Source organism: Rana temporaria, chromosome 3, assembly GCF_905171775.1.
Source record: "Rana temporaria chromosome 3, aRanTem1.1, whole genome shotgun sequence".
NCBI classification, from domain to species: domain Eukaryota; kingdom Metazoa; phylum Chordata; class Amphibia; order Anura; family Ranidae; genus Rana; species Rana temporaria.
In genome coordinates, this window is record NC_053491.1 from 466,502,855 (window position 1) to 466,530,299 (window position 27,445).

The 27,445-nt window shown below is 45.9% G+C and overlaps 1 protein-coding gene across 2 annotated transcripts in view; it reads right to left on the reverse strand.

The window, feature by feature from the left end:
* Nucleotides 1-27,445, reverse strand: part of CHRNE (cholinergic receptor nicotinic epsilon subunit) — a 61,926-nt gene that overhangs the window by 20,816 nt on the left and 13,665 nt on the right. For both annotated transcript variants that reach the window (XM_040346847.1, XM_040346845.1), the window contains exons 2-7: nt 16,630-16,766; nt 15,339-15,383; nt 12,757-12,866; nt 4,681-4,836; nt 845-945; nt 518-718 (exon numbers count right to left, since the gene is read on the reverse strand). In XM_040346847.1, the coding sequence (XP_040202781.1) occupies nt 518-718; nt 845-945; nt 4,681-4,836; nt 12,757-12,866; nt 15,339-15,383; nt 16,630-16,766 (750 nt within the window). The remainder of the gene's footprint in view (nt 1-517; nt 719-844; nt 946-4,680; nt 4,837-12,756; nt 12,867-15,338; nt 15,384-16,629; nt 16,767-27,445) is intronic.

Here is a 27,445-nt window from a genome sequence, read left to right on the forward strand (position 1 = left end):
ATGGATACGCAGACGCAATTGCTTTCTGAATCTACCCCAGTGTCTTTCCTTTCTCTCTGCTGCCTCTCTGGCTTCAATCCCTCCAACTGCCTTCTTTGATGGGATCCTTCCAGGCCAGCCTCCCAAGCTCCAGCCTGAGGTAAACCCCCCCCCCCAGTGAGGGTCCCTCAAGAGCCATCAACAGCATCTCCTTAGTACTGCTTCTCCATCTTCCATCTGCTGGCATGGCCCATGTCTGTTTATGGGTTTCCCAGTCACCTGCTAGGCCCACTGCTGGAGATTGGCTCAGAGCCCATAAATATTCAAGGCAGCCCCTCATAGCCTCCTCCCACTATATTCTATAATATTCGCCAACATTTTGGAAACTGGTGGGGGGCACCAGAGAGCTGCCAGGATAAGTCATCCAGCCCTGAACTCTTGTAATCCTAAAACCCAATTACAGACTTTGCCACGGAAATGTTGTATTTTTGCCACCCATTGCTTACTCCATCTCACCTCCACCTGATGATTATCTCACCTTTGGCTGGCAGGAAATAGACCAACACTACCAGGGAGGAGATGAGGACACAGGGTACGATGATGTTGACAATGTAGAAAAGAGGCTTCCTTTGAATAACAAGCCCAAAATTAATCTCTTGATACTGAAGGTCGTCCTCCGTAAAGCGATGGTTCACATACTTCCACGCAGGGCAGTGCTTTATTGCCCATTCACCGTTTTCTTAATGTGGAAGGAGGCGGTAGTGCAAGACACAAGAAGAAAAAAAAAGTTAGTGGATAGACTACCATTGGTGGCAACTTGAGGAATAATGGTGAAAGATGGGTAAAGAAAATAGTATGGTATTACCTGTGAAAGCCTCAGGGTCAATGTCCACCCGCTCCAACAGCTCCCCGCTCTCGCCAAAAGCCAAAAGAAGAGTGACTTCTTTCGCATTGTATGTTTTTGATCTACAGAGAGGGGGCGTCCATTAGGTTTGTGAAGAAATACACAATGTTGTTTCCACAAATGAATACATTCTGTATCTGTTTTCACCTAAAATACTTTGGGCCGGATTCAGGTAGATCGGCGCATTTTTAGGCGGGCGTAGCGCATCTCATATGCGATTTGCCGACGTAAAGCAGAGAGGCAAGCACCCAATTCACAATGCAGATTCTCCCAACGTTGCGCCGGCGTAACGTAAAATCGTCGGCGTAAGCCCGCCTAATTCAAAGTAGATGGAAGGTGGGCGTGATCCATTTAAATGAACCGTGACCCCATGCAAATGATGGGCCGAACGAACGGCGCATGCGCCGTCCCGTGGACGCTTCCCAGTGCGCATGCTCAGAATCATGTTGAAACGAACACCTAAGATACGTCGAATCACTGAACGTAACCTACGCCCAGCCCTATTCACGTAGTACTACGTAAATGACGTAAAATACGTCCATACCTTTGCATGGGATGCGCCTCCAATATGTGGAATAACTTTACGCAGGACGTACGCCTTACGTAAACGCCGTAGATTACTGCGACGGGCGCAAGTACGTTCGTGAATGGGCGTATTTCAGTCATTTGCATATTCGACGTGTAAATCAATGGGAGCGCTCCCTTACGGCCAGCGTAAATATGCGCCCAAGATACGCCGGCATAGGAAAGTTACGTCGGTCGGAGGAAGCCTATTTTCAGGCGTATCTAGTTCTATGGGCACGGCGCATAGATACGACGGCGCACATTTACACTTACGCGGCGTATCAGTCGATACGTCGGCGTAAGTGCTACGAGAATCCGGGCCTTTGTGTGTTAAAGTGTAAGCTCCTCTGGCTCAGAGACTGATGTGACTCGCTCACTGTTCTCTGTACAGCACTGCAGCATATGTCAGAGCAACATACGGTATGTATAGTAATAGTGTGTGACTGTGAATGCAGCCTTTTTCCAATAATCTGAACTTATAGAAAAAAGAAAGGGACGTGAAAGGATAGAAAGTAAAAGCCGCACACCCAGAGACTGACAGACAGCAGCTACAGGGGCCTGACGTTCCTCCACGTCTTTGTCCAGACCTCCCCCTGCTACCTGTCCTTCTCAAGACGGATCTTCTAGGCCTCCCACCGCCACCTGTCCTTCTCAAGAAGGATCTTCCAAACCTTACCCAGAATATTGTGCACCACCTCGACAGGAAGGACATTTTCCCAGTGGAAACATGACACTGTGCATGTCACATGTAGTAACGGACTACTAAGCTAACTAGAAAAAGTGTCTCAAAATCAAAATCCCAGTGAGTTTGAAAGGCCCCGTATGACCACTCCGCGTAACTCAAGCAGGAAAGGAAAGGGATACCCAGAGCCCCACCCACCCGCTTATAGACTTCTATATTGAAGGGGCACTGAAGCAAGAAATGGCCCATCGTCTCTACCACCTCACCACACTGTATTCTTTGAAAACCATGTTTTTCCACAGAGTGATGCTTCAGGTTGCCCTTCACATAGAGTGTGCCAATGGATGAGCACAGGAAACTTAAAGGGATTCTATCCAGATTAATCAAACGCAGACACTCCCTCATAACAGGGCCAGGGCAATCCCTCAAGGTCAATGGCTTGCTATTGCTAAAGACAGATTCAACAATCCTCCATCTAGGGCAGTGATGGTGAACCTTGGCACCCCAGATGTTTTGGAACTACATTTCCCATGATGCTCAACTACACTGCAGAGTGCAGAGCATCATGGGAAATGTAGTTCCAAAACATCTGGGGTGCCAAGGTTCGCCATCACTGATCTAGGGCCTTCCTAGGAAGAGAATTAATTTCCTCCGCCATCACTTACCACTGCCGAAGCATTTTCAGGCACAAGGCCACATAAGACGGGAGCTTACCAAGTCAGACTCTCAGGCTTTTCACTGGCCTACCATTCTCCCAACTTTGCAAAAAATGCCAAAACCAGGACTGAAAAATACAAGCCCACCCAGGCGGTTTCTCTGCCAGCATGTTACGAAAATTATGTTTCAAAAACATCAAAGAAAATGAAACCACTAGGCTGACCATACCTAGACCATCCACCCTCCTGGGAAGATAGGGTACAGACCTCCTAAAGCGGGGGTTCACCCCCAAAAAATTGTTTAACATTAAATCTAGCAGAGCCAGCATAGTAAGGGCATTTACTTTCGGCGGGTAATTTTTTTTTTTCTCTGTACATACCTTTATATTCTGTTTTTGTCCATGGCTTCCGGGTTCCGATGACTGCGGGACTGGGCGTTCCTATCCTTCGGTTCGATGATTGACGGCTTGTGAAACAGGTGACCTGTCGTACAACGCGCGTTACCAGATGTCGAGAAATAGCCGAGCTGGGAGTCGGCACTATACGGCGCCTGCGCAGTCAGCTCTACACGGCGGGCGCAGGCGCCGTATAGTGCCGACTCGCAGCTCGGATATTTCCGGAAATCTGGTGACGCGCGTTGTGTGACAGGTCACCTGTTTCACAAGCCGTCAATCATCGAACTGAAGGATAGGAATGCCCAGTCCCGCAGTCATCGGAACCCTGAGGCAGGGATAGGAATGCCCAGTCCCGGAGTCATCAGAACGCGGAAGCCCTGGACCAAATCAGAATATAAAGGTATGTACAGAGAAGAAAAAAAAAGACCTGCCGAAAGTAAATGCCCTTACTATGCTTAGTCTAATGTTAAAAAATAGTTTTTAGGGTAAACCTCCACTTTAATGAAGTTCAGTCTGTTCCCCCAAAACAACTGCAAGAAACAGCTGTAGATCCTCGTGTGGAGAGACACTGGCAAAACACAGACAAAGCTGACATACAGAAATACCGGGACGAGGTAAGTTTTAATCAGGGCAATCCTTTCCCTGTAAAAGAGTTTCCAATACTTCTATCTGACAAACTTGGCATTGGCATCCTGTAGCCTGCTTACCCAATTTTCAAGGCTTTAATTGCTGGGACCAAACACTGGGCTAGACAACAGAGCACTTCAAAACTGCAGCTCTTGTAGGATGTTTCTGGTCTGCAGTGGTCAAGACCGACCAAAAGTGATCCAAGGAAGAAACACTGACCAACTGGCGACAGGGTCATGCGGAGCCAAGGCTCATTGATACATGTGGGGTGCAAAGGCTGGGCTGAGTAGTTTGATCCAATAGAAGAGCTACTGTAGCCCATATTGCTGAAAAAGCGAATGCTGAATCTGATAGAAAGGTAGAAAGGTGTCAGAACACAAAGAGCATAGCTGTTTGTTGTGTATGGGGCAGCGTAGCCGCAGACCAGTCAGGGTGCCCATGCTGACTCGTGGCTACAGCCACAAACGTCTACAATGGGCATATCAGCATCAGGTCTGGACCACAGAGCAATGGAAAAGGTAACTGGTCTGATCACGTTTTCTTTTACATCATGTGGATGGCAATGGCATGGTGCGTGTGTGTTGCTTACCTAGGGAAGAGATGGCACCAGGATGCACTATGGAAGAAGACAAACTGGCAGAGGTAGTGTAATGCTACTGACAGCTTGGTGACAGATACCACTGTATACCCTCAGAGGTCTTCTGCAGTCCATGCCTCAACAGGTCAGGGCTGTTTTGGCAGCAAAAAGGAAACCTACTTAATATTAGGTGGGTGGCCACAATGTTATGACTGATCATAACCATGGTGGGGGCATTGGAGTGTAATCTCCTCTGGTGGCTAAATGGTCTACAAGTACAAACATTGATTTCTCACCTGAACACCAGTGTGCAGTTCTGCCAATCAAAAGGGAAGTAGGTGACCACCACAGGGCACGCACTCCTGAAGATGGCCGGCGGGAGCCAAGAAATGTAGCCGTTGCTATGTATCAGGGTGTTGGCGTAATACGCCACTTCAAATTGGCCATCAACGCTGAAAGACAATATATAGGGCAGTTACAGAGCAGGGTGGTCCCTTTTCAGAGAATCAATTTTATTTTCAAAACGTTTAGATTTATATGAGGTTATAAACAGCTTAATATATTTAGGGTCATAGCATGCAAACTCTCCTTCCTACGTAGTAGTGATGTACATTTTATAGTGCTCAATATAACCCTAACATTACCCTCCTTGTAACCCTAACACTAACCCCTCTTGTAACCCTAACACTAACCCTTCTTGTAATCCTAACACTAATCCTCTTGTAACCCTGACACTAAACCTCTTGTAACCCTAACACTAACCCCTCTTGTAACCCTAACACTAACCCTCCTTCTAACCCTAACACTAACCCTCCTTGTAACCCTAACACTAACCCTAAAGCCCTGTACACACGACCGGTTCATCCGATGAGAATGGTCCGACGGATTCGACAGATGTAAGTCACTTACACGGATCTTAGATGTAATTCGACGCGTCAGCGTCGTCTTTTTCCGTCGGTTACGTCGTTTTACTAAGTCGTCCGCGAATACGACTTTACGTCAATGACGCTCACGTCGGCGTCATTGACGTTTTCCGTCGTGAGCTAGAGCATGCGCACTGGGCTATTTTTCCGCCCGGCGCATGCGCAGTTCGATCGGCGCGGGGGCGCGCTTAATTTGAATACAAGCCGCCCCTTTGAATTACGCGGCCATACGCCGGGCCATTTACACTGCGCCGCCGCAAATTACGGAGCAAGTGCTTGGAGAATACGGCACTTGCTCCAGTAAGTTGCGGGGGCGTGGTGTAAATGGCTTACACTACGCCGCCGCCGATTCTATGAGAATCTGGCCCCCTGACATTGATGGTCAGTGTGAAGAATGTCCCTGACATTGATGGTCAGTGGGAATAATGTCCCTGACATTGATGGTCAGTGTGAAGAATGTCCCTCACATTGATGAGAAAGCAATTGGTTGGGACTTTAAATGAGGCACATATAGGATGTGCCTCCATCCCTATTTGAGGATAAAAAAGGAAGGTTTGGGACTTTGAATGAGGCCATAGACAGAGTGGAGGTATATGAATCAAAGTAACATATTTATTGATCATAAACTTTGTATAAAACATATCAAAAAGGAAACCACATAGAAAAAGACATTATAGTAAACATCATTCCATATTCGTTCACACCGCCATAAGTATGTGTGTGTGTGTGTGTGTGTGAACTATGGGCACCAAGAGTATATAAATATATAACAACTTGTGCTAACATAGTGGACCAATTGATGGGTAAAAATACATTGAATGATACATATATGTACAAGAAGCATAAAAGCAGCCTGTGTGACAGAAATAAATAGTATACATTTATATACAAGTATTGACATTGTAGATGGTGTGTAGATGAATTTCTGAGTTGATAGAATAGTATAAACATGTATCTGCATCCCAAGTAATTCCCAACGCGTTTCGAGTAAAAACACTCATCAGGGGCGGATGTTTCAGAGATATCGACAAAATATAATAGTAAGGTTGGTATAATTGTAACTCAGGATAGTAGGGGAAGACATTGCAGCCCGACCCATATACTTACATGGGGTCACTTGAGATGGGGGTTGGTGAGTATAAAACCAAGGCCAGAATAACGGTCCGTCCCGGGAACTGAGGTGACGGAGCAGCGTGCTAAATGGGGGAATACACAAAGACCCCCCCCCCCCCACATATGCTGTGCACAGAGGTCGGGTTGCTGGAGAGCAAAATTAGCATCAGATATAATGCCGAGAGGGACTGCCAATGAGGATCTGGAATAAAGGGATGTATAATCAATATATAGTAATAAGCTTATAAGATCCATAAAAATAGTAACCATTATTCTGGCCTTGGTTTTATTGCTTAATTGCTTTCTCGCATTAAGGGATGGAGGCCAATAGACAGGGTTGGCAGTTTTCCCCTGCCACCCGTGTGTGAGGTTCTAACCCCCAGAGGGGCTATGCACCTTCTGGGTTATTTGCTGTCTGGACACGTTCATCTTGTGTCCATGACAGCATCTAGCACCATAGCGAAGTGTCACCATGGAATTGCAGGCCCCACCGGCCCAAAATACACCTTCCCAGATACCAACTAAACATAAGACACTCAACACCGTTTAAATGGCAAAACTTGGCCGCGACACCTTTATTGATTTTCAAAATAATTTTCCATAACTTTTATTAAATCACTCAAAATCATAAACCATAATACCATCATATACTGTATTTCTACCTGCTCAGTTCTGACAACTCGAGCAGTAACACATTTTCAAAATAAATAAAGTCCCCATCGGCCGGACTTGAGCATCAAGCCCGGCCCACCCCAAGCGTCACAGCCTTCTCAATCATGTTTTGCATGCCCAAATTAAAAATATCCATCCCAACCTCGGACAAGTGGACCCCATCCTGCCTATACAAGCCCTGGTAGCCTCCCTCCAAGTCCACGTGTCGATAGGACAAATCCCCTAACTGCGGCATGAATTTTTTCAAGAGCCCTATTGACCCTCTTCTTCATTTTTTCCATAACCCTCCTCTGCTCCGAGGAGAGCCATGAAAGTCGAGGAACTATCTTGGAAAAAAACACTATTGTACCCGGGAAGGCTGCGCTGAATCGCTGTAAATCACCCTTAATTGAAAAAATCAACCCCAATGTTTTCACTTTCCCCAAGTCATTACCTTCTAGGTGAATCAACAAAATGGTCGGCGATGGCCATAGCTGACATAACCTTGACAATTGAAAATCCAGTTGGGCCCATTGCAGACCTCTTATACCTTTCCATAACACATGAAAATTGTCCGGGTGTAGAGACAGATTAGTTGACTAGTTGCGCTGAGCCGCTCTTTTTTGTGCCCAATAAACAAAAGAATGCCCCAGAATCCAAACTGTGTGCTGGGTACCTAAAAAAAATTAAATAAACAAATTAGGGCGAACATACAACTGGTAACACTTAGACCTCCACCTACCCAATGCTTTGATCTCTGCTTCCGGGACACCTGACCGGGCCGCCTCCGAGGCTGCCCCAATCCGGAAGGAGTGGGATGAAAACTTAAACGCCTCTAAACCCAAGCTAGCTAAACACCTTTTAAAAATCACATCGAATTGATACTTAGTAAGAGGAAGCAAATTGTTATGTATAAGAAAAAATCCCCCCCCCGGGCGGTCTGAGCCCCAAGAATTGCTTCACTAAAGATACTGGGCAAATAAATAAATCATTGTGGACCTTTAAATCAACCCATCTACCTTTCCCAACTTGATCCGTCTTGGAGTAATGCAACCAGATGTGCACACCAGCCTGCTCCACCAACACCTGTTCCAAGCGAATCCCGGAACCACCTTTTTTGTCAGCCGGTATCAATTCCGAAACACAGAAGGCACCGAAAAAAAGGCCAGCACGAACGCTGTCCTAAATAGCAATGCCTCGTATTCCGAAAAACACACCGCCGACGTAACCTTACAAAGCCCGTTGAGGATTTCAAGCGAGATTGGCCTCCTCTCGTCCGTGACCAAATTGGTTCTTCTGTACCCTTTTAGGGCCTGCTTCACTGAAAAATAATAAGAACAAGGTTTCAAACCCAATAAACGAAAATAAAACGAAATGTCGGCCAACACTTTAGTAACATGACTGCTTGAGAATCGTTGCCGCATTAAACTGGACAGGAATGCCAAAATAGCACCGTCCGAAGGCTTATTAAACAGATGACCCTCCTTGCTTGCAAAAGCTATCCAGCTGCTCCAGGCTGCAGTATAACAAGTCCACGTCTTAGGTGCCCTAATCGCAGCCGTCACTTCCTCTAAATCATCTCCCACAGGTGGGCAGCAGGGCAATGGAAACCAAGCGCGTCCGCCTCCGGAAACAGACTCCGAAACCGCTCCTCCTGCAGGCGAGACAAAGAATCAGCCAAACTGTTTAACACCCCCGGAATATACTTAGCTTTTAGCCAGATGTTGAACTTAAGGCATCTGAAGACCACTTGACGCAAAATTTTTATTACCTGCAAAGAACTGGATAACAAGCAATTGACTGCATATAATACACCTTTGTTGTCCGTTTCTACTAATATACGTCTATTTGCAAATTCCACACCCCATAACTCCAAAGCCACTAAAATTGGAAATAATTCCAGCAATACCACGTTCTTAGTTGCGCCCGAACTCACCCAGGAGTCCGGCCAGACTGCACAGCACCAATGCATTCGCCAAATTGCACCGAAACCTTTGGAACCCGCCGCGTCAGTAAATAAACAGAAATCTCTAGCAACCACAAAGTCTGCCTGAAAGAAAGACCTACCGTTATAACAATCCAAAAATCTCGCCCAGACCAACAAATCTTCCTTCATAGGGGAGGTCACTCTGATGTGGTCCAGTGGAGATTTTTTGCCCGCAATGGAAAGATGCAACCGCCGAGAGAATATTCTACCAACCGGCATGATTCTGCACGCAAATGCCAAAACGCCCAATAAAGATTGCATCTCCTTCAAACGCACTTTTTTTTTTTGCAAAACAGACGCAATCAGACATTTCAATTTCTTTACTTTAGCATCCGGCAAACAGCATTCCATACTACAGGTATCTATCTCAATACCCAAAAACTCGATAGACGCACTGGGCAAGCACGTTTTTTCTTCAGCAAGCGGAACACCAAAATCTCGCGACATAGCCTGAAATGTGGTCAATAAATCCAAACATAAACCAGAATCTAAAGGGCCTATGAACAAAAAGTCATCCAGATTGTGGACTATACTATCCGCCCCCGACCGCACGCTAAGCACCCAATGAAGGAACGTGGAAAATGCCTCGAAGTACGCGCAGGACAAAGAGCACCCCATCGGAAGACACATATCAAAAAAATACTGACCTTCAAAATGAAAACCGAGTGAATCAAAAGCCTTTGGGGAAACTGGCAAAAGTCTGAAAGCTGACTTTATATCCGCCTTCGCTAGTAATGCCCCGGGACCAAACAACTTTATTTTATTAATTGCATCTTCCAATGTAGCGTACGACACTGTACATACCTCATCCTCGATATCATCATTCAACGAATCTCCTTTGGGAAAGGATAGATGGTGTATGATCCTGTATTCATTGGGTTCCCGTTAAGGCACTACACCCAAAGGGGAAATCATAAAATTGCAAAAGGGGGGTTGTTCAAAAGGCCCAGCGATCCTACCTTCCTTTAGCCCCTTGCATAATTTATCCCTTACCACTTGAGGAAACTGCTCAACGGACCTTAAATTCCCCACTAACTTACAACCTACCCCTGAAAAAGCAGGTAGCGGGAAACCTTGGGCAAAGCCCTCATTGAGCAAACATGCCTTCTCCCTGTCTGGGTAGCTGTCCAGCCACGGGCGCAGACTTTCCAGCCTCACAGGCGTGCAGGCTCTTGGGAAAAATATGCTGCGCCTGTGAAGGACCTGCCACAGCATTTTTCCTGAAACATTTTGCCGCTGGGTGCCCCCCAGCGCATATCGAGCATTCGTGCCTATATTTGCAGGAATTGTTCCAGCGGCATTGGCTCTCATTGAAAGCAAAGCAGCAGCCCTTTTTGAAAGCCGCTGCGGGAGGAGCCCCCGTGGGTTGCCTAGGTGCTGGAGGTTTCTGCGGTGCCATCAAATTCAGCCACAGGCCCACATCCTTCATACCCCACCTAAGGGCCGGGTGAATTGACAATTTTTGGCGGTAGGATTCGTCGTAAAAGAACCAACCCAGGCCACCGAAATTCTTGTACACCTCTAAAACGTGATTTAGGTGCTGGAAAAGCCCCCCACATTGCTCAGGATGCCTTTCCCCTAGCACTCCTGCAAAGATACAAAAGCCTGGAGCCAATTATTGAACGACCTAGGGATCAACCTACGCCTCTCATCCTCCCCTCTCTCCTCCCTTTTATTAACCACCACATCCTTATGAGCAGGTAATAGAGAAAGGATATCTACATAGTCGCCTCTCCATATTTTCTCCTTCATAGCCGGACTGGTACCCCAGCGGAGAAACCTCGCAAGGTATAGCCTCTTTCATATATCTCTCGGGTACGTTACCTTTAGAGGCTGCATTATAACACTCAGCAGAGCTGTGACATTCGTTTTGCTGTGCTGAAGAGGTGACAGGAGGAACAGAAAGGTTAACAGAAACAGCAGGGTTAACTGGTATAACATGAGAGGTTGAAGGTTCAGATCTAGCAGGCACTTTAGAATTTAAAGATTGTATTAAAGCAGACAAAGACCCAACAAGCCCAGATAAAACATTTAGCTGGCTTAACTCACCCACTGCTGGGGGCTGGATCACTTGCTGCTGAGCCGCTTGCTCCAGCAGCGCTGCAGGGCCTTGATTCTGCACCAACTGTGACCCAGATGCCTGCTGTGGCACCCCTGGGTGTAGAACGCTGCTCTGTGGTGGGCATTGCTGCTGCCTGGCAGCCTGTAACACAGGCTGCCTACCTCTGCTGGCCTGAGTGTCCTTCTTCTGCGCCTGACCGCGCCGACCCCCCTTCCTGGCGGGGGACTGCGAGCACGCACACCTCTTCTTCTTTCCTCCCGAACTCCTAGTAGCCACGCCGCTGTCTTCTTCTTCTAGGGGTTGAGGCATAACAGCCGCTTCGGCCGCCAGTGGGGCCCGACTGTCTCTTTCCGGCGGAGTGCTCCTCCTCGCTTTAGGTGATGGGGCGGGTGCAGGCATTACACGCCCCGAGCCGTCAATCTCCAGCAGCTCACCTCCCCATGACACACCTCCTTCCACGTCCATGAGCCGCGCCTCCTTTACCGGAACTGCCCACAGGCACTGGCGTAGCCATGCTTCTCCTCCAGCGCCGCACACTTTCTCCAGAAGCTGAAGCACCAAGTCCTCCATTAGGTAAGGGACACGCTGGGACGTTGACAGGTACAGGCGCTTGCTAGCTGAGTTCACGCTGCTTGAGTCCACCGGGCCAGAGGAAGACCCCGGAAGCAGCTGGACCTTAAATAGCCTTCCCTGTGCTTCCAGCACATTCCTAGGAGCCCTATTGGCCCTTCCTGCCTGGCCCACACAGCTCATTAGCAGAGCAGGTGCTGGGACTGCTAAACCTTTAACCCTTAACAGCTATGAGTTGGGCTAGGGAGGCCGCAATCCCAGGAAAGTGGCCCCATATTGTGACCCCTTTATTCATTCTTAGCTTGAGCTTTGGTTTGAAACTCAATTCTGTGCCTGTTTCCCGGGAGCTGCGATGTGATGTGAACGAATATGGAATGATGTTTACTATAATGTCTTTTTCTATGTGGTTTTCTTTTTGATATGTTTTATACAAATTTTATACAAATTTTATGATCAATAAATATGTCACTTTGATTCATATACCTCCACTCTGTCTATGGCCTCATTCGAAGTCCCAAACCTTCCTTTTTTGTCCCTCACATTGATGGTTAGTGGAAAGAATCTCCTTCACAATGATGGCCAGTGGGAATAATGTCCCTGACATTGATGGTCAGTGGGAAGAATGTCCCTCACATTAGTGGGAAGAATGCCTCTGACATTGGGGACCAGTGGAAGTAATGTTCCTTACATTGTTGGTCAGTGGGAAGAATGCTCCTTAAATTAAGGTGGCCCTCTTACAGATGGCTAAAAAGACCATTGGTGTCAGTGGTAACTTACCTTAGAGGAAGAAATTACTCATTGCTCAAGGAACCCCTAACAAGCGCTGGAGGAACAGTGGGGTTCCACTGAACTCTGGTAAGAAAGGCCGCCCTACAAGGTTGAGTCTAACAAGCAGCCTTGGTGGCTTCCTCTTCTTTTTTTTTTTCTGGAGCCAGTTGTTTGCTATTAGCTTTTCAGTAAATCTAAAAATAAATCTGGAAGCCAAAGCAGACAGCCTGTCCTGAAGGACCTTTTGCTGAACATTTTGAGAATCAAGTTGCTTTGGAAGACTTTTACTTTTACTTACTTGTTTTCCAAAACGATGTCCGGCAACCAGACATTGTCAGGTGAAACCCGTAAGACTGCTACCCCGCCATAGTCTGACTCATTCCACGTGAGGCGGTAGTCATCCCATTCCTAGGACAAATCAAGACATTTGACACTTATGGAAAATACGGCAAACTGTGCGGCAATCAGGTCTGATGTACGGAAGGTCCAAGGGTCAGAGCATAATGAAAGGACCGAGAGAAGCAATGGTGCCCTTATAGTAATTAGACATTTTAAGTAAGGATTGAAATAACATCTGATGTGATGTGCACATTTTTCCACACTTGCTATTTAGTGTTTTGATGTTGGTATTCCCAGGGCCGTTTGAAGGAATTTGGGGGCCCCAAACAAAATGGGGGCCCCCAAGCACCCCCCGCATGCAAAGCCTAAGTTAGTGCTACACTATTTTTTTACACCTATGTTCTTACCCCCCCCCCCCCCAGTCCCTATGTTTTTCTATTCTCACTTCCCCTTCTTCCCTGTTGGCTGCCGCTGTAACGTGGCCGAGCTCCTCTTCCTCCTGTCAGTCCAGTGTTCTATCATTATGGGTCCCCAGTCCCCTATCAGATAGTGCCCGGGCTGGGCCGGATACCGTGTGGTACAGGAGATTCAGTTTACTGTGTTCCTGGCCGGACTGAAAGGAAGTGAGCACTCAGTGTGCACTTCCTGTCAGTCCGGCCGGAAACAGAAAACTGAATCTCCTGTACCACGCGCGGTACCCGGCCGGACTGACAGGACTCCAGGAGGAAGGAAGAGGGGCTCGGCCACACTACAGCCTGGGAAGGGGAAGTTGGGGGCCCCAGGCCAGCTCGGGGCCCCAAGCAATTGTTTTGCCTGTCCTGTAGCGACGGGCCTGGGTATTCCGTACACAGATTGGAGATTCACCGTCAAATAGATATTGGCGTTTAAACAGTAACTACACCTCCTTCTGGGTGATCTATGTTCATTGCAAGCATTTTAACAAACTGTGTTGCAGATTCCTACCTTTTGTTATTTTGAAGAAATTAATCTGTATGGAAGTAGTTTTATAATTACCATCCAGCTGCTGCACCTGCAGAGCTCTAATGAGGAAAGTCGCAGGGTCTGCATCCCTTTAGACATGATTTATCTTTGGAGTATCTCACCAAAAATGACATTTTTGTTGCAGGGGATGCTAAAAATCTGACTTATATCAGTGTAGACTCCTGGGGAAATCAGTGAGTCAATCACACAAGCAGGAAATTAAATTTCTAGAGGGCATTCTGTAAACCTTTTGTGTACAGAACGCCTCCGGGTGGCAATTTTGCATTTTACAGAAAATGACAGCAGCTGCAGATTCAAAAGGAAATGTAATTTTTCATAACATTCAATTACAATATGACTCGTATACACTATTTTAATTGATTTTATTATTTTCTTTTGCTATTTTTTTTTTCATGAAAGTGGAGTTACCCCTTAATGCATGTGTAATGACATGCTCTTCTTTACCCTTTTCTCTGAGTATAGATCTATGTTTGTCCTAAGCATGTTTTTATTCACTTACTGTTGATCGACTGTCTTCCTCTGCTGGAAGTCTATTTAAAGCATCAACTACCGTATTTATCGGCATATACCGCACACTTTTTTCCCCTTAAAATCAGGGGGAAATCGTGGGTGCGCGATATACGCCGATCCCCGATGTCTCCGACATTGTCCGAGCCGAGTGTACTGCGCACTCGGCTAGGCTCGGCTCCGCCCGCAACCACGCGAGAGGAGTCGAGTGAAGCCGAGTGTGCAGGAAATCCGGCTCTGCACAGCGCGCCAAATTCAAACACACAACGGAACGCAAGCCCGGGCAAGGTGCGGATGGCCACCCACAACACTCGACGGACCCCGCGCAACACTCAACGGACCCCGCACAACACTTGACGGACCCCACGCAACGCCACAGACGGACGCCGGACAAGGCCGCCGATGGACGCCGGGCAAGACAGCAGGCGGACACCGACAAAGCTGGACGGACCCCGTGCAAGGCCGCAGACGGACGCCGGACAAGGCCGCCGATGGACGCCGGGCAAGACATCCAAAATGTAAGTTTTTTTCCTAAACTTCCCTTCTCAGCTTGGGGTGCGCACTATACGCCGGCGCCCGGTATATGCCGATAAATACAGTACTTTTTTTGTAAAATAATATTTTCTAAGGTTAGTGTTAAACTTTCCCCCTGCTAGCTTGAGGTCATGTCTCCAAGTTCCTGAGCTCAGCTTTATATTGAACATACTGCCCTAGACTGGCAAACTTCTACTCAGAGACTGAGAAAGAAGTCAAGCATGATTGTTGTGCGCAACTGGTTATTCAAAAAATACTTTTTTATATGCATTGGAAATATATTACAGTATATAGACAATAATGATATTTAATGAGCTACAATAATATCTTTGTTTTTACTTTAGTACATATTATTTAAGCAGAATAATAATGATTGATAATAAAATGTAAAGTGCAGTTATTTATTTACTACCGGTACTTATATAGCGGCGTCACTTTACACATATATATTGTACATTCACACCAGTCCCTCCCCTCATTCCAGAGTTTTCCTCTTACCAGCTGGAGCCACACATTGGTTGTCATAGTCTCCTCTTTCTCATTCTGTCAATAGAAATTAAATCAGAAAAAATGTTTAGCAATGTTGCAAATTATACAGTATATACATGCTGTATATTTTTATTACCAAGGCTTCATGTACACTGGACGTTAAAATAATGTTTGCTTTGTCATTCAAAAACTCCTTGCATGCAATTAAACATCAAGGGCTAGCTGAAGATCAACTGGACTGCCGCACAGCAATAGAGGACTACTTTTCACCTCCTTCCCCACCACTCACCAATGGAGCTTGAAGATAGGCCTGAGGAGGGAGCACCCACTCGGATGGAGCCAGCGGCAGCCTCCGGTTCCCATACTACCTCCATTTCCAGGGTCCACAGTGAGTAGCTGAAGCAAGTACCAGAGCAGTATTCTCACCAACCGGGGATGGTAAAGAATTGGGAAACTTTGGCAGGGGCCAAGCCAGGGACCCATCCAGCGGAGGTGACTCTTGCATAGTAGTATTGTGTGCCAAGCCAGGGAATGACCAGGCCAGCAGGGTGACGCTTGAGGAGTATCCGTGAGTGCCAAGCTAGGGACCCAGTAGGGAAGCGGGGATGACACTTGAGGAAGATACAGTACTGAGTGAGAAGATTGGAAGAGCTCAGGAGATCCAGTGGCAGTGGATCAGCAAGTCTAGTGAGAGAGACTGGGAGCTCAGTGGAGTGAAGATCTACAAGAAGTGATTGTAGAGGAAGTAAAGAAGTTCATTACAACTTGTGTTAGAAACTGTTACAAGACTGTTGCCATAGGAGACAGCGATCCTACACATGCAGATGTGATGTCCGGCTGGATGCCTTTCCCTGCATGGCTCGGAGTCTGACAATTAACATTGCAACTACTAAAGGGTGTCCTGGCCCCAACCCTAAATCCCACAGTTCTGTTCAAGAGACAATAAATATTTTTGCATTCGAGAAGTGTCTGGCGCCCATTGATCTACCTTGCATTACACCCACCATGCCTTGTAACCCACTCTACACAAAATTATGTCAGCTGTCCCTAACTCTGGAGGTCACCATTAAGCCTCTGGACTTAGCTACATGTACAAAAATGAGATATATATATATATATATATATATATATATATATATACTGGGCTTTTTTTCAGGGGGAACTTGGTGGAACTCAGTTTCACCACCTCTGGCTCAGACACTTTGGTTCCTGCTTACCATAATCACTTATGAACACAGAAGTCCGGTTTCTGTGTTTATATATATATACACACACTTTTTTAACTTCTAAGATGACTTACCAGGGAGATGAGGTTGGTCAGTGTGAGTTTCAGACGAACTTGGATGATGTCATGGATGGATTTGGCGGGACGAGCATTTTTGTCGTAGTTCGAAAACAAGTCGTTTAACAGTTGAAGCTCCTCACTGGCCAGTGAATCTAATAGACAAAGGAACAGCCAATCAGCAGGCATAATGTACAACGCTCCACCCCCTAGGCAGAGGAAGGCAAGAAGGCTGTTAAATTAAGCTAATATTTTGTAAAACTTATTGGCAATTGATAAGGTACCCATTGGAAATTCATGGGAGATGACATATCCTTCTTCAACTGTTGCAGATTGGTAGCGAGGTAGCGTTGGGTATAGCCAGAATACCAAACTCCAGGCAAATGTCAATGCATATTCACTGGTATTTTATGGGTTACAAAGTATTTTTTCAGCCAAAATGGACATAGACTCAAATGTTAACAATGTGGATGGATGGATAGGCAAAAAATAACTGAAGGGTTGAAATTCTTACCTTTACTGCAGAAGATGCTGATCTGGGGCCCTTCCCATTGCGGTCTACACATTTCCAGACCCAGGTCCTTAGTCATGTGATCTGCTGTAGGGGACACGGGCTGATCCTCACAGCCATCTGATTCATTAGGGAACTCACATCTATCTTATCTTTTGGGTTGCGTTATCTCATGTTGCACATTAACATGCGTTACATCAAAGCAAATCATTAATTTTAATGGGAAAAAGAAGAAATGGCTGCACGTCCAAAGTTTCCAAAAAGTGCCTTTTATTGCAGACGGTCAAAATGTACCAGGGACAGCAGGTGTTAGCCACGTAAACGCGTTTCACACATCTGATCTGTGCTTAATCATTAATGGTGGTAATGATTAAGCACAGATCAGATGTGTGAAACGCGTCTACTTGACTATTCCTGGTGTATTTTCACCATCTGCAATAAAGGGCACTTTTGGAAACTTTGGATGTGCAGCCATTTCTTCTTTTCTCAAGTTTTTACGGAGGCGGGCCGGGCTATCAATCCTACTTGGTTCCAATCAAGGTATTGCACACAGCTGGAGCAGCAGATTCCTCTTCTTTTCATTAATTTTTAGACATGTGCACTGCCAAAAAAATCGTTTTTTTCGTTTATGTTATTTTCGTTTTTTTTAATTTTTTCGAAAATTTCTAAAATTGAAAAATTCGAAATTTCGAAAATTCGAAATTGAAAATTCTGAAATTGAAAAATTCCAAATTGAAAAATTCCAAATTGAAAAATTCCAAATTGAAAAATTCGAAAAAGAAAAATTCCAAATTGAAAAATTCGAAAATTCGAAACAAAATCGAAATTGAAAAATTCGAAAATTTGAAATTCGAAAATTTGAAATGCGAAAATTTGAAAATCGAAAATGAAAAATTCGAAAATTAAAAATAAATTTAAAATTCGAAATTTCTAAAATTGAAAAAAATCGAAAATAAAAAATGAAAAATTCGAAATTTCTAAAATTCTGGATTTTTAAAATAAAAAAAACGAAAATGTTTCGTATTTCCGTATTTCCGAAAATCCGAATTTCCGAAATTCGGAAATACGAAAATTTGAAAATTCGATTTTTCGGAAATCCGAAAAATCGGAAATTCGGAAATTCCAAATTTTCGGAAGTCCGAAAATTCAGAAATAAAAAATTAAAATTAAAACTAAAAAAGTCCGAAAATTCGGAAATAAAAGATTAAAAAATTCAAATTAAAAAAATCGGAAATTCGAAATTTCGGAAGTCCGAAAATTCGGAAATTGAAAAATTCGGAAATACGAAAATTTGGAAATTCGAAATTTTCGGAAGTCCAAAAATTCTGAATTTAAAAATTAATGAAAACGAAAATTCGAAATGAACGAATTTCTGAATTTTCCTTAAAAAACTAATTAGAAACTAAACGAATTGCACATGTCTATTAATTTTAATGGGCTGCCAACAGACTGGAAAACAGACACAACCCTTTTTTTTGAGTCAGTACATTGCAGTAAACTTCACGGTGCATTGCTGTGCTTTGTAGTTACACTTTTGAAAAGACATTTACCGTCACTCAAAGGTTTATACCTATCTTTATAGATAAAACTTACCACCTCTTTTTTTTAAATTAATTTCTTTTTATTTGATTTTAAGATTACTTATACATCAGACAATCATTTTAACAGGTAACCATCTAGCATTATACAAACAGAAAAAAGAAAGAGAAGACAACATACTATAATCAGTACTAAACATATTCTTAGCCTGTATAATCAGATGTACCTGATATCTTCTAAGTCTTGTAACCCTGTATCCAATCACCCCCCCTCCCCCCACCCTCCCCCCAACTACCTAAGGGAGCGTATTACCCCATTTGTTAATCCACTAAGCGGACAGACGAGCACAGAAGAGAGGGGGAGTCCGTCCTCTACCCTTTTCTCTTGTGACGATACTTGTGATCACATGCCCTATATCGCCAATCCCCATTAGAGCACCCATCAACCATACTCCCACCACAATAGGTGACAGCCACTTCCAACGGGAGAGGGAGGAGGGGGGGGTGGGAAAGGGGGGGGGCGCGTTACCCTGGAGTCCCTTCCTCAAGTGCCATCCTCATATGTTCCACACCGCCCTCTGCCACGGCCCCCATATGCTAGTGAATTTCCCATAGTTCCCCTGTCTAGTAAAATATACTCTCTCATTTGAAATTGTTAGATTCATAGTCGCTAACCAGTTATCTACCAGTTACCACCTCTAACACTAAATCTATCCCTTCAAGTCTATACTTGGTGTGACAGGGGTCACTTTGGGTTGGAGGTTTGTGCAGCTCAGCTTGCCCTGGAGAGCTCTGGAAACTCCATGTCCAGCTTCCCGACCCTCTTATGTGTAAATCACCCTGTGTCTCTAATAGGGGCACAGAATGAATGAGAACCCCACTATGATCTGTGCTAGTCAGACTCAATGTTGTATATATGTATATATTGTGTGTTGTCTCATGCTGTTGTGCACTATTTTCTGTGATGGTTTGTGGTGTGACTGTATTCTATTGTCTATTGTGTCTGTCTGCCTCAACTGTTATGGGAGTAAAGAGGGAGGGGGGATTCCTCCAGCAGCACCCTACCGATAAAATGTTTAAACACACCTGACCTGTGTGTCTATGATCATCAGTGGCGTCTCCAGCTTTCATATTTAGGGGGGGCACATGGGGGGACAGGGACAAAGTAGGGGGGCCAACTATAAAATGCAATTATATATATATATATATATATATCCTGGGGCCCTTTACTACGATCCCACTATGGGCCCTTTCACATGTTCTGCAGTGAGCTCCCTTCCTACTATACTGGGGCCCCCCAGGGTGGCAGAAAACAAGAGATATATGTCACCAGCACACCAATAAAATATAAGGGTCCAAAGCAGTGGGAGAACTATTAGGGTTGCAAAGGTTGTCTTGCCACCGGGCCCTGGTGTTCTGCCACAGTGGGGATCCCCAGCTGTCCTGTCCCTGCGTCTGTCTCCTTGGCAGCGGCGGCAGTCTATTAGGACCTAGTGCTGGTGACATTATGGATGCATGCAGGGGAAGGCTGGCACTATTGGTTATAGAGAGCAGAGCCCCCAGCTGGTCACCTAGCAGCAGTAATGCTGTATAACCTTCTCTGTTGACATGCTGATCGGCATGTGATCCAGGTGATGCTCCCAGTCAGATCTAATAAACACAGTATTTATTAGCATCTATATATATATATATCAGCACTCAAAATTTCCACTCGCCTACTAGCATTTGGCGAGTGCATTTAAGCTGGGGGCGAGTGATGACAGGGCTACATGATCAATCTCCCTCCAATCTGTGCCTACACTTAGAGTCCCGATGAGATTGGCGGCCGAAGAGGAAAGGTGCATGCTCGGGAAAAGTAGTCTGGTGAGCCGCGCACAGGCAGAGCAGTACACAGGTGCTCTCCTTACAATTCTCATTAAGCCATGGGACCTAACAGTATAACCTCTCTGAGCCTCCCCCCTCCCCCGGGCCCCGACCAATGTAGCTGGAGAGCAGAAAGTAATGAGTGAGGTGGAGGATTGCAAAAATTACCACTCCGGTGCAGCGCTCACTGAAAGTTGCCCTGACATGAGAGCGGCAGCCTTCTAGTTTGTGCAGTTTTCTTCTCCTTGTGCTCTATGTAAGTGTCCAACAGTTTAGCCTGAGCACTGTGAACAGACTGGTCTCAATGTGTGTTGTGCAGTGTCAGTGTGCGCTGTGCGCTGTCAGTGTGTGCTGTGCTATGGTGTCAATGGCTGTGCAGTTGTGTGGATCTCAGCGCTGGATTGTACTCCCTCCCGCTGTGCTGCAGCTCCTCTCCTCTCTGCCAGCCTGAATAAAAGGGGGAAGTGGGGACATGCAAGCGTGGAGCCGCACACACAGGCTCTGATGATGAGATGAATGGGAGAGAGAGAGAGAGAGAGAGAGAGGATGGATGGGAGTTGCAGAGGAGACAGCAAGAGAATGGGGAAGAGACCCAGTTCTAGTGCCCTGTCCCTCTGGTCTGCCCCCAGTGCCCTTTCCCTCTGGTCTGCCCCCAGTGCCCTGTCCCTCTGGTCTGCCCACAGTGCCCTGTCCCTCTGGTCTGCCCACAGTGCCCTGTCCCATTTTGTTAAAGTTGTTGTTGGTAATATTTAATTTTGTAACTTGATTCTGCATAAAACATTGTCATTCCATGAGATAATCTATGAGGGCGTGTTTACGGGTGCAATTAGGCGCAGGGCAGTGTATAAATTAGGTGGGGCAACTGGTGGCGAGTAACTCTTGAGGCCTGGCTAGTGGCTCAGGACTTGAAATTTTGAGCCCTGTATATATATATATATATAATCAAACGTATGTTCCGCAGCCATGTGGGCTCCATGCCTGTAAAGTGTGGGCTTTGATCAATAAAATCACTGATATTTATGACTAGGATTTGACTGGGAGCATCACCTGGATTGCATCCCGATCAGCATGTCAGAGAAGATCCACTGCTGCTAAGCAACCTGCAGGGAGCTCAACTGTCTACAACCAATAGAGATGGGCTTGGGTGTGTTTGAAATCCAACATGCCCGATCACGCCAGGAAGCCGACACTCCACAGTGCTAATCAATGTATGGGCTGCCTAAGAGCTAAGACCAGCCATAGACAGTTTAAATCTCAGCTGGTTCAGCAGAAACTGGCTGAGATTTGAACCATTAATGAGCAGATTCTCTTATAATTATCACTAGTGGTTGCTGTATAGTCACTAGTGATAATCACTGTTTGTCGGGAGAATATAATTGCTGGGCAGGAGGGATATTCCCCTGTCACCACTGTCTGTTGATGGGGGAATCATGCAAGTTTCTTTCCTGCAATCTGTGGATGCAGGAAAAAAATTTGCACTGTATATTATCTTCCTAACTGAAAGTGAAAGTAAATTGTGAATGTTTTGAAAGAACAGGAGAGGGGGAGGGAGACAGATGGGGGGGGAGTGAAGGGATGGAGATAATGTAGTTCAGTGATTACAGTGTACTGCAGTCTGCAGTGCACATACTTAAACACGGCCCAGGCTAAAATATCTGGTTGTGTGAGCGCTCGCATTATGCAGTGTCGGCGAGCACAGGGAGGGGGAGGAATCCCCCGCAGAGCTGACTGGGGACCCTCTCCCTCTCAGGGAGCAAAATACAAAAATTGCAAAAAAAAAAAAAAAAAAATATTTTTTTGGGGGGGCACATGGTGGGGCACAGCATGATGTTGGGGGGGGTCAGGGCCCCCTCTGGCCCCCCCTAGGGACGCCCCTGATGATCATTGGACAGTTTGGCCTGCCCAAACTGGGCAGGAAGCATTTATGGTGGACCAAGTTTTTTTTTTTTTTAGGACAAGGGTTCGTCACACTTGGCTTCTCACAACCAAAACATGAGGCCATCTTGGACCAAGATAGTACTTAAACCATCCAACCTTATGTTGGAAATTTTCTTTCTCCTTCTCGATCAGTGCTTCTCACCCTTATGGAAGACCTTATGGAGACCAGGGCCCAGTAAATTCTTCCCAAACCTCTAATGCCCTTAAACTAAAAATATGGGAATGAAAAATGTGCATTGGAAGGTTGGAAAGCTCTGGATGGGGCGGGCTGTCATTGTCGGGGGAATAAACATTCTGGGAGGGGACTCTGCAGGTGACTTGTTGGACCTGTAGAAAAGGAGGTTTCTGGAGGGAGCTGGAAAGCAACTATGTGGGATGGTTTCTCTGGAGCTGGCTTTGCAGGAGAAATCTAGGAGACTGTGGGACACTGTTGGGGGAATATGGGGAGCTGGAAGCTGAAGAATATGTTGTGAACTGTGGGGTCCTGTGGGAAGTTGGAGCAGTACCAAGCCAGGTCCATCTAGCACCCAGGACAAGAATGAAGAACCATGCCCCCTTGTCAACAGTTGAAGCATGCTGCGTTAAGGGTTTACCCTATGTCCAATCTCTGCCCCTTTGCTCTGCTGTGCCCAGAGGATCTTTCCCTCTTGCTCACCCCTTGTCCCGGCCCAGGGTTGGAGAGTACTGAGGGAACTGAAGGCTTCTAGAGGGTCAATGGACTGACCTGTGAGAGGTTGAGTGACACTTTGACAGCTAGGAGGCATTGTGGGAGGTTAGGGGATCAGCAGCTAGCTGAACTCCCATGAGGAAGGCTGTGGCTCAGATGTGGACAACGGCCTGGTGGTTGAGAGCCAGGCTTGGGTAGCGCTACCCCCGCAGGAGCCGCTGGTTGTTGTTGGGATCGGCGTATTAAGTTACCTCAATGTTGTCTAGGGGTGCAGTTGATGAGTAGAGTAGAGGAGTGAGCGAATGTCCAGTCAATGAAGGAAGGTTTTCAAATGCTTTATTTTCGGCCCAACATAGCCAACATTAACATGGAATAGGAAGGAAAGGTTGATGAAGCGATAGAGAACTTTGCGGTATCAGGCCTGGATACGAATAGAGCAATCCTGCTCTCAATAGCACAGTAGTAGTAGTTACAGTTCGTCGCCACTCTAGTCAGAGTGAGTGAAGTGCACCCGGACAGACTTCTGCCACAAGCCTGGCAGCTGAAGTGTTACTTTAGATGGCTGGGAGGAACAGGCCTATGCCACAGGCCCGGCTCTAGGGCCTCTGCCACAGGCCTATTACTTGAATTAGGTGAACGGATTGAGCGAATTCTCCCAGTAGATTAGGTTAGGGTCACAGGGTGACAGTTGATGTGTACCTGTCAATGTCCTGGTCACCAGATCCCAGATGGTTCGTTCAAGCCCTGTTGGACAACCTACCCCCCATCAAACGGCACACAGCCTGGGATCTCCTCAGTAGAGTTGGGAACCCAGTAAGTCACTGGGGCCCCTATCAGAAACATGGAGCTCCGCGTAGCATGCGACCCCGGCCTGGAAGGCCATCGCTGGGGTCCGTTGGATGCGCACACCCTGAAGGTGGGTGCCACACCTGGAACCCGCGAAGAACCACACAAAATGGTGTCCGCCACAGATATACTCTCCCCCAGCATGCCCCGCGAGGGAAAACTCCTCTAATTGGCTGCTGGGGAAAAGCGGCTCTGCCAGAACCCCTCCAGCGCCAACTGTCGCCCTGGGATAAGATTGCATCCCTGGAGCGCAGACTGACCTACAGGACAGTTCCGGAATGACAGCAGCCCAAATTTAGCAAATTGTGAATGTGAGCAAAATAACTCTCCCATTCCCCACTAACTTTAGCGTAGTGCCCATACTGAAAGTAAGGGGGCGCTACACTTGTAAAACTCTTGCAGCAGCAGGTCAATTTCTATTGATTAAGGGGTGGGGTGCAATAGCGCTTACCAATAAAAGAAAATAAAAAATAGCAATGCTTGTTAATAAAATATTACTCCAAAGTAATAAATCCAAATGACTGATGGGTCAAAACCGCCACCTGCTGTGGGTCTAAATATGTTCCACTCTAAATGAATCCAAGAAGTGGTAGAATAATAGGTATCTAATCAGGTGAACAGCTGTGCCAAACTCAGCACAATGTTGATATACACATATAAAAATTTCAAATAATGACAAATAGTGAATAAATAAATGCACTACAAATAAGTGAAAAATCCATAAAGTGCTTCATCCATTTAAAAGTGCATAGTGCAATAATCTGTGAAATACTGTGAATAATTGTCCCAAACACTGCATAAATGTTGTAGACAAAAAGTAAAAACGTTCAATGACATGCACAGGTGGGCATGACCACAATAATCTTTCTGCGGTGAAAGTGTCCCAAATGATCCACCAAGGAATCAAACATAAACCAGTGTAATAATCGACGTGTCCAGTGCACAAAACAACGTGAAAAATAGATAAATAATAAGTCCAAGAAAATATATTTCCTTCAAACAATAGTTGTTCTTAAGTGCATAAGTGCTTCAAAAGATCCATAAAACATAACTTTAGTGCTTGATGATAAGCGTGCATATGTGCTTGTAGATAAAACCGCCAGGCTTCCCACAGTGTATAGCAGATTGGGTGTTCCAGCCCCTTACCTTACGGAGGCTTAAATATAGCCTATATGAAGTGCTGTTTAGAGCAGGTCCCACAGCCAGCCTGCTGATCCGATCCCATATACGGCAGCTCACGGGGTAAAGTGATGTCACTTAAACAGAGAAATAAGGGAAGCCTCCATAGCATAAAATCATTTGCGATTTATTAAAAAAACAAGTAAACACTCACAGACAGCTCAGCAAGTTCAGCGTGTGTATCCACATGTGTCTCCGCTCTGCGGCCGCGAGCGGCTGACGTCACCAGCGAACCCTCCTAGTCCTCACGCGTATCGTGACAGCCAAACGTCACTTAATCACTTAATGTGAGTGTTTACTTGTTTTTTAACCATCAGATAATTTTAAAACAAGTTCCTAGTTTTTTAACCGATGGATAAAAAGCCGATGGGCCCCACACACGATCGGTTTGTCTGATGAAAACGGTCCATCAGACCGTTTTCATCAGACAAACCGATCGTGTGTACGCGGCATAAGAGGCGTGCCCTTGGGGAAAGATGATGTGGCAAACTAGATGGCTGTTTAGGGACAAAATGGCTTCATTATAATAATTTGAATCTGTGCTTGTTTTTTTCCTTTACATGTACACTTGGCATATTGCAAAAAATTATTCTGATGACTTAGCGAAACTTATGGCTTATGTTTGCAGAACCTGTGGAAAAGAAGTTCCTGGAATTTGGCATCTGGACACTATTTTTGAATGTCACATTAAGCCAAAAGAAATAAACTTCCTCTTATGATAACTTTTTGATAAACCGTGATCATGAGACAATTAACTCCATGTTTGCTGTAATGTTTGATATTATTTGTAACGGCTACCCACTGGTAGTGTGAGGGTCTCAGCCGTTAGAGACGTCCTTTTCCCTGGCAAGCTGCGATATGCAAGTACCGCCGGTATATCCCATCGAACGCCCTTCCAAGAAACGAGACGGGCTACGTTTGAAGAGTCAAGCAGACTGACTTTATTTGGCATATTTCACCTGCTTATATCTGCTTACAACTGTTACAAGAACAATGACAGTTTCCGCCCCCCCCTTCACCCAGTAGGGGGCTTCAACACAGACCCCCTGAAACAATGACATCTCCTTGAATTAATCACTTGACCAGTCTCTAGACGCTTCGGCACCGCAAACCACTTAACATTTTCTGGCCAGGCACATTCCTTTCTCAATAGAATTCAATTAACCTTTAAAACAATTATCACTCACACATAATCCCCATCAGCATACACCTCACAGGGGGGCTGTTACCAGAGTAGAGTTCTCATTAGCTATGCGAAGGGAACATTAGCATTCAGCAATGAAAGAGACTTGTCCAATTAACCCTTTGAGCTCAGAATACAATGTGGTACATCCAATTGTGACAAGCCATGCAGTTCCTTGTAGTCCTCCCTGCATGAAAATTATAACTGTCCCGGCAGCATGCATATGTCCGTTACACTACTCCCCTTTTGTGGAACACTCCGGCAGACCCGGATTGATCCTTTTCGGATCAACTTGGAGATGTCCGGTCTGCTGTTAGGGTAAAAGTTCAGTTTGCCTGGACAGTCCATCGGCCTTCCCATTGGCTTACCAGGTCGGTAGCTGATGGTGACGGTGAATAATAGAATTCAATTCTGGAACAGTCACTTGCTTTGCTCTCTCAATGGCTCCCAAAACCTGTTGCTAATGCTCTTGGGACAGATACGGCACCACCTGGATGCAAATCCCATTTAATCTTTTGACAATTTCCGCCTGTTTGTGCATTTCAATGTTCAAGCCACGGGACATCTCATAATACATGACATAGTGTCGTTGCATCTCTGATTTCTCACTGGCCAACTTGTCACATTCCCATTTTAGACTGTGATATTGTGCCGGATCTACAGTACATGTCGGGGAAGGTAGTCTTACCCGGTTCTCAGCAGCAAGCGGGTTGATTCCAGCAACGCGGGTGGTCACGGGACAAGCAGCAGCAGGTGTAGGTAAATAAGCCGAAGTCAGAGGGCCAATGTCGTTGCCCAGCACCACCTCGGCAGGTAGGTTGTCCATGATACCAACTGTGGTCTTTCCTGACCCGGCTCCCCAGTCTAAGTGCACCCGGGTGGTGGGTACGCGAAATACAGCACCCCCTGCGACCCGGACGGCAACTGTGCGAGTGGACACGTTCTCTGGCTTTACCAGATGTTTTTGAATCAGAGTGATAGTAGTCCCGGAATCTCTTAGGCCTTGTGCTACTTGTCCATTCACTCGTACCTTCTGACGGTGATGCTGACGGTCATCCGGAGAGGCCGCTTGTATTGGGTCTGCCTCATACCAAATTCCCAGACATTCC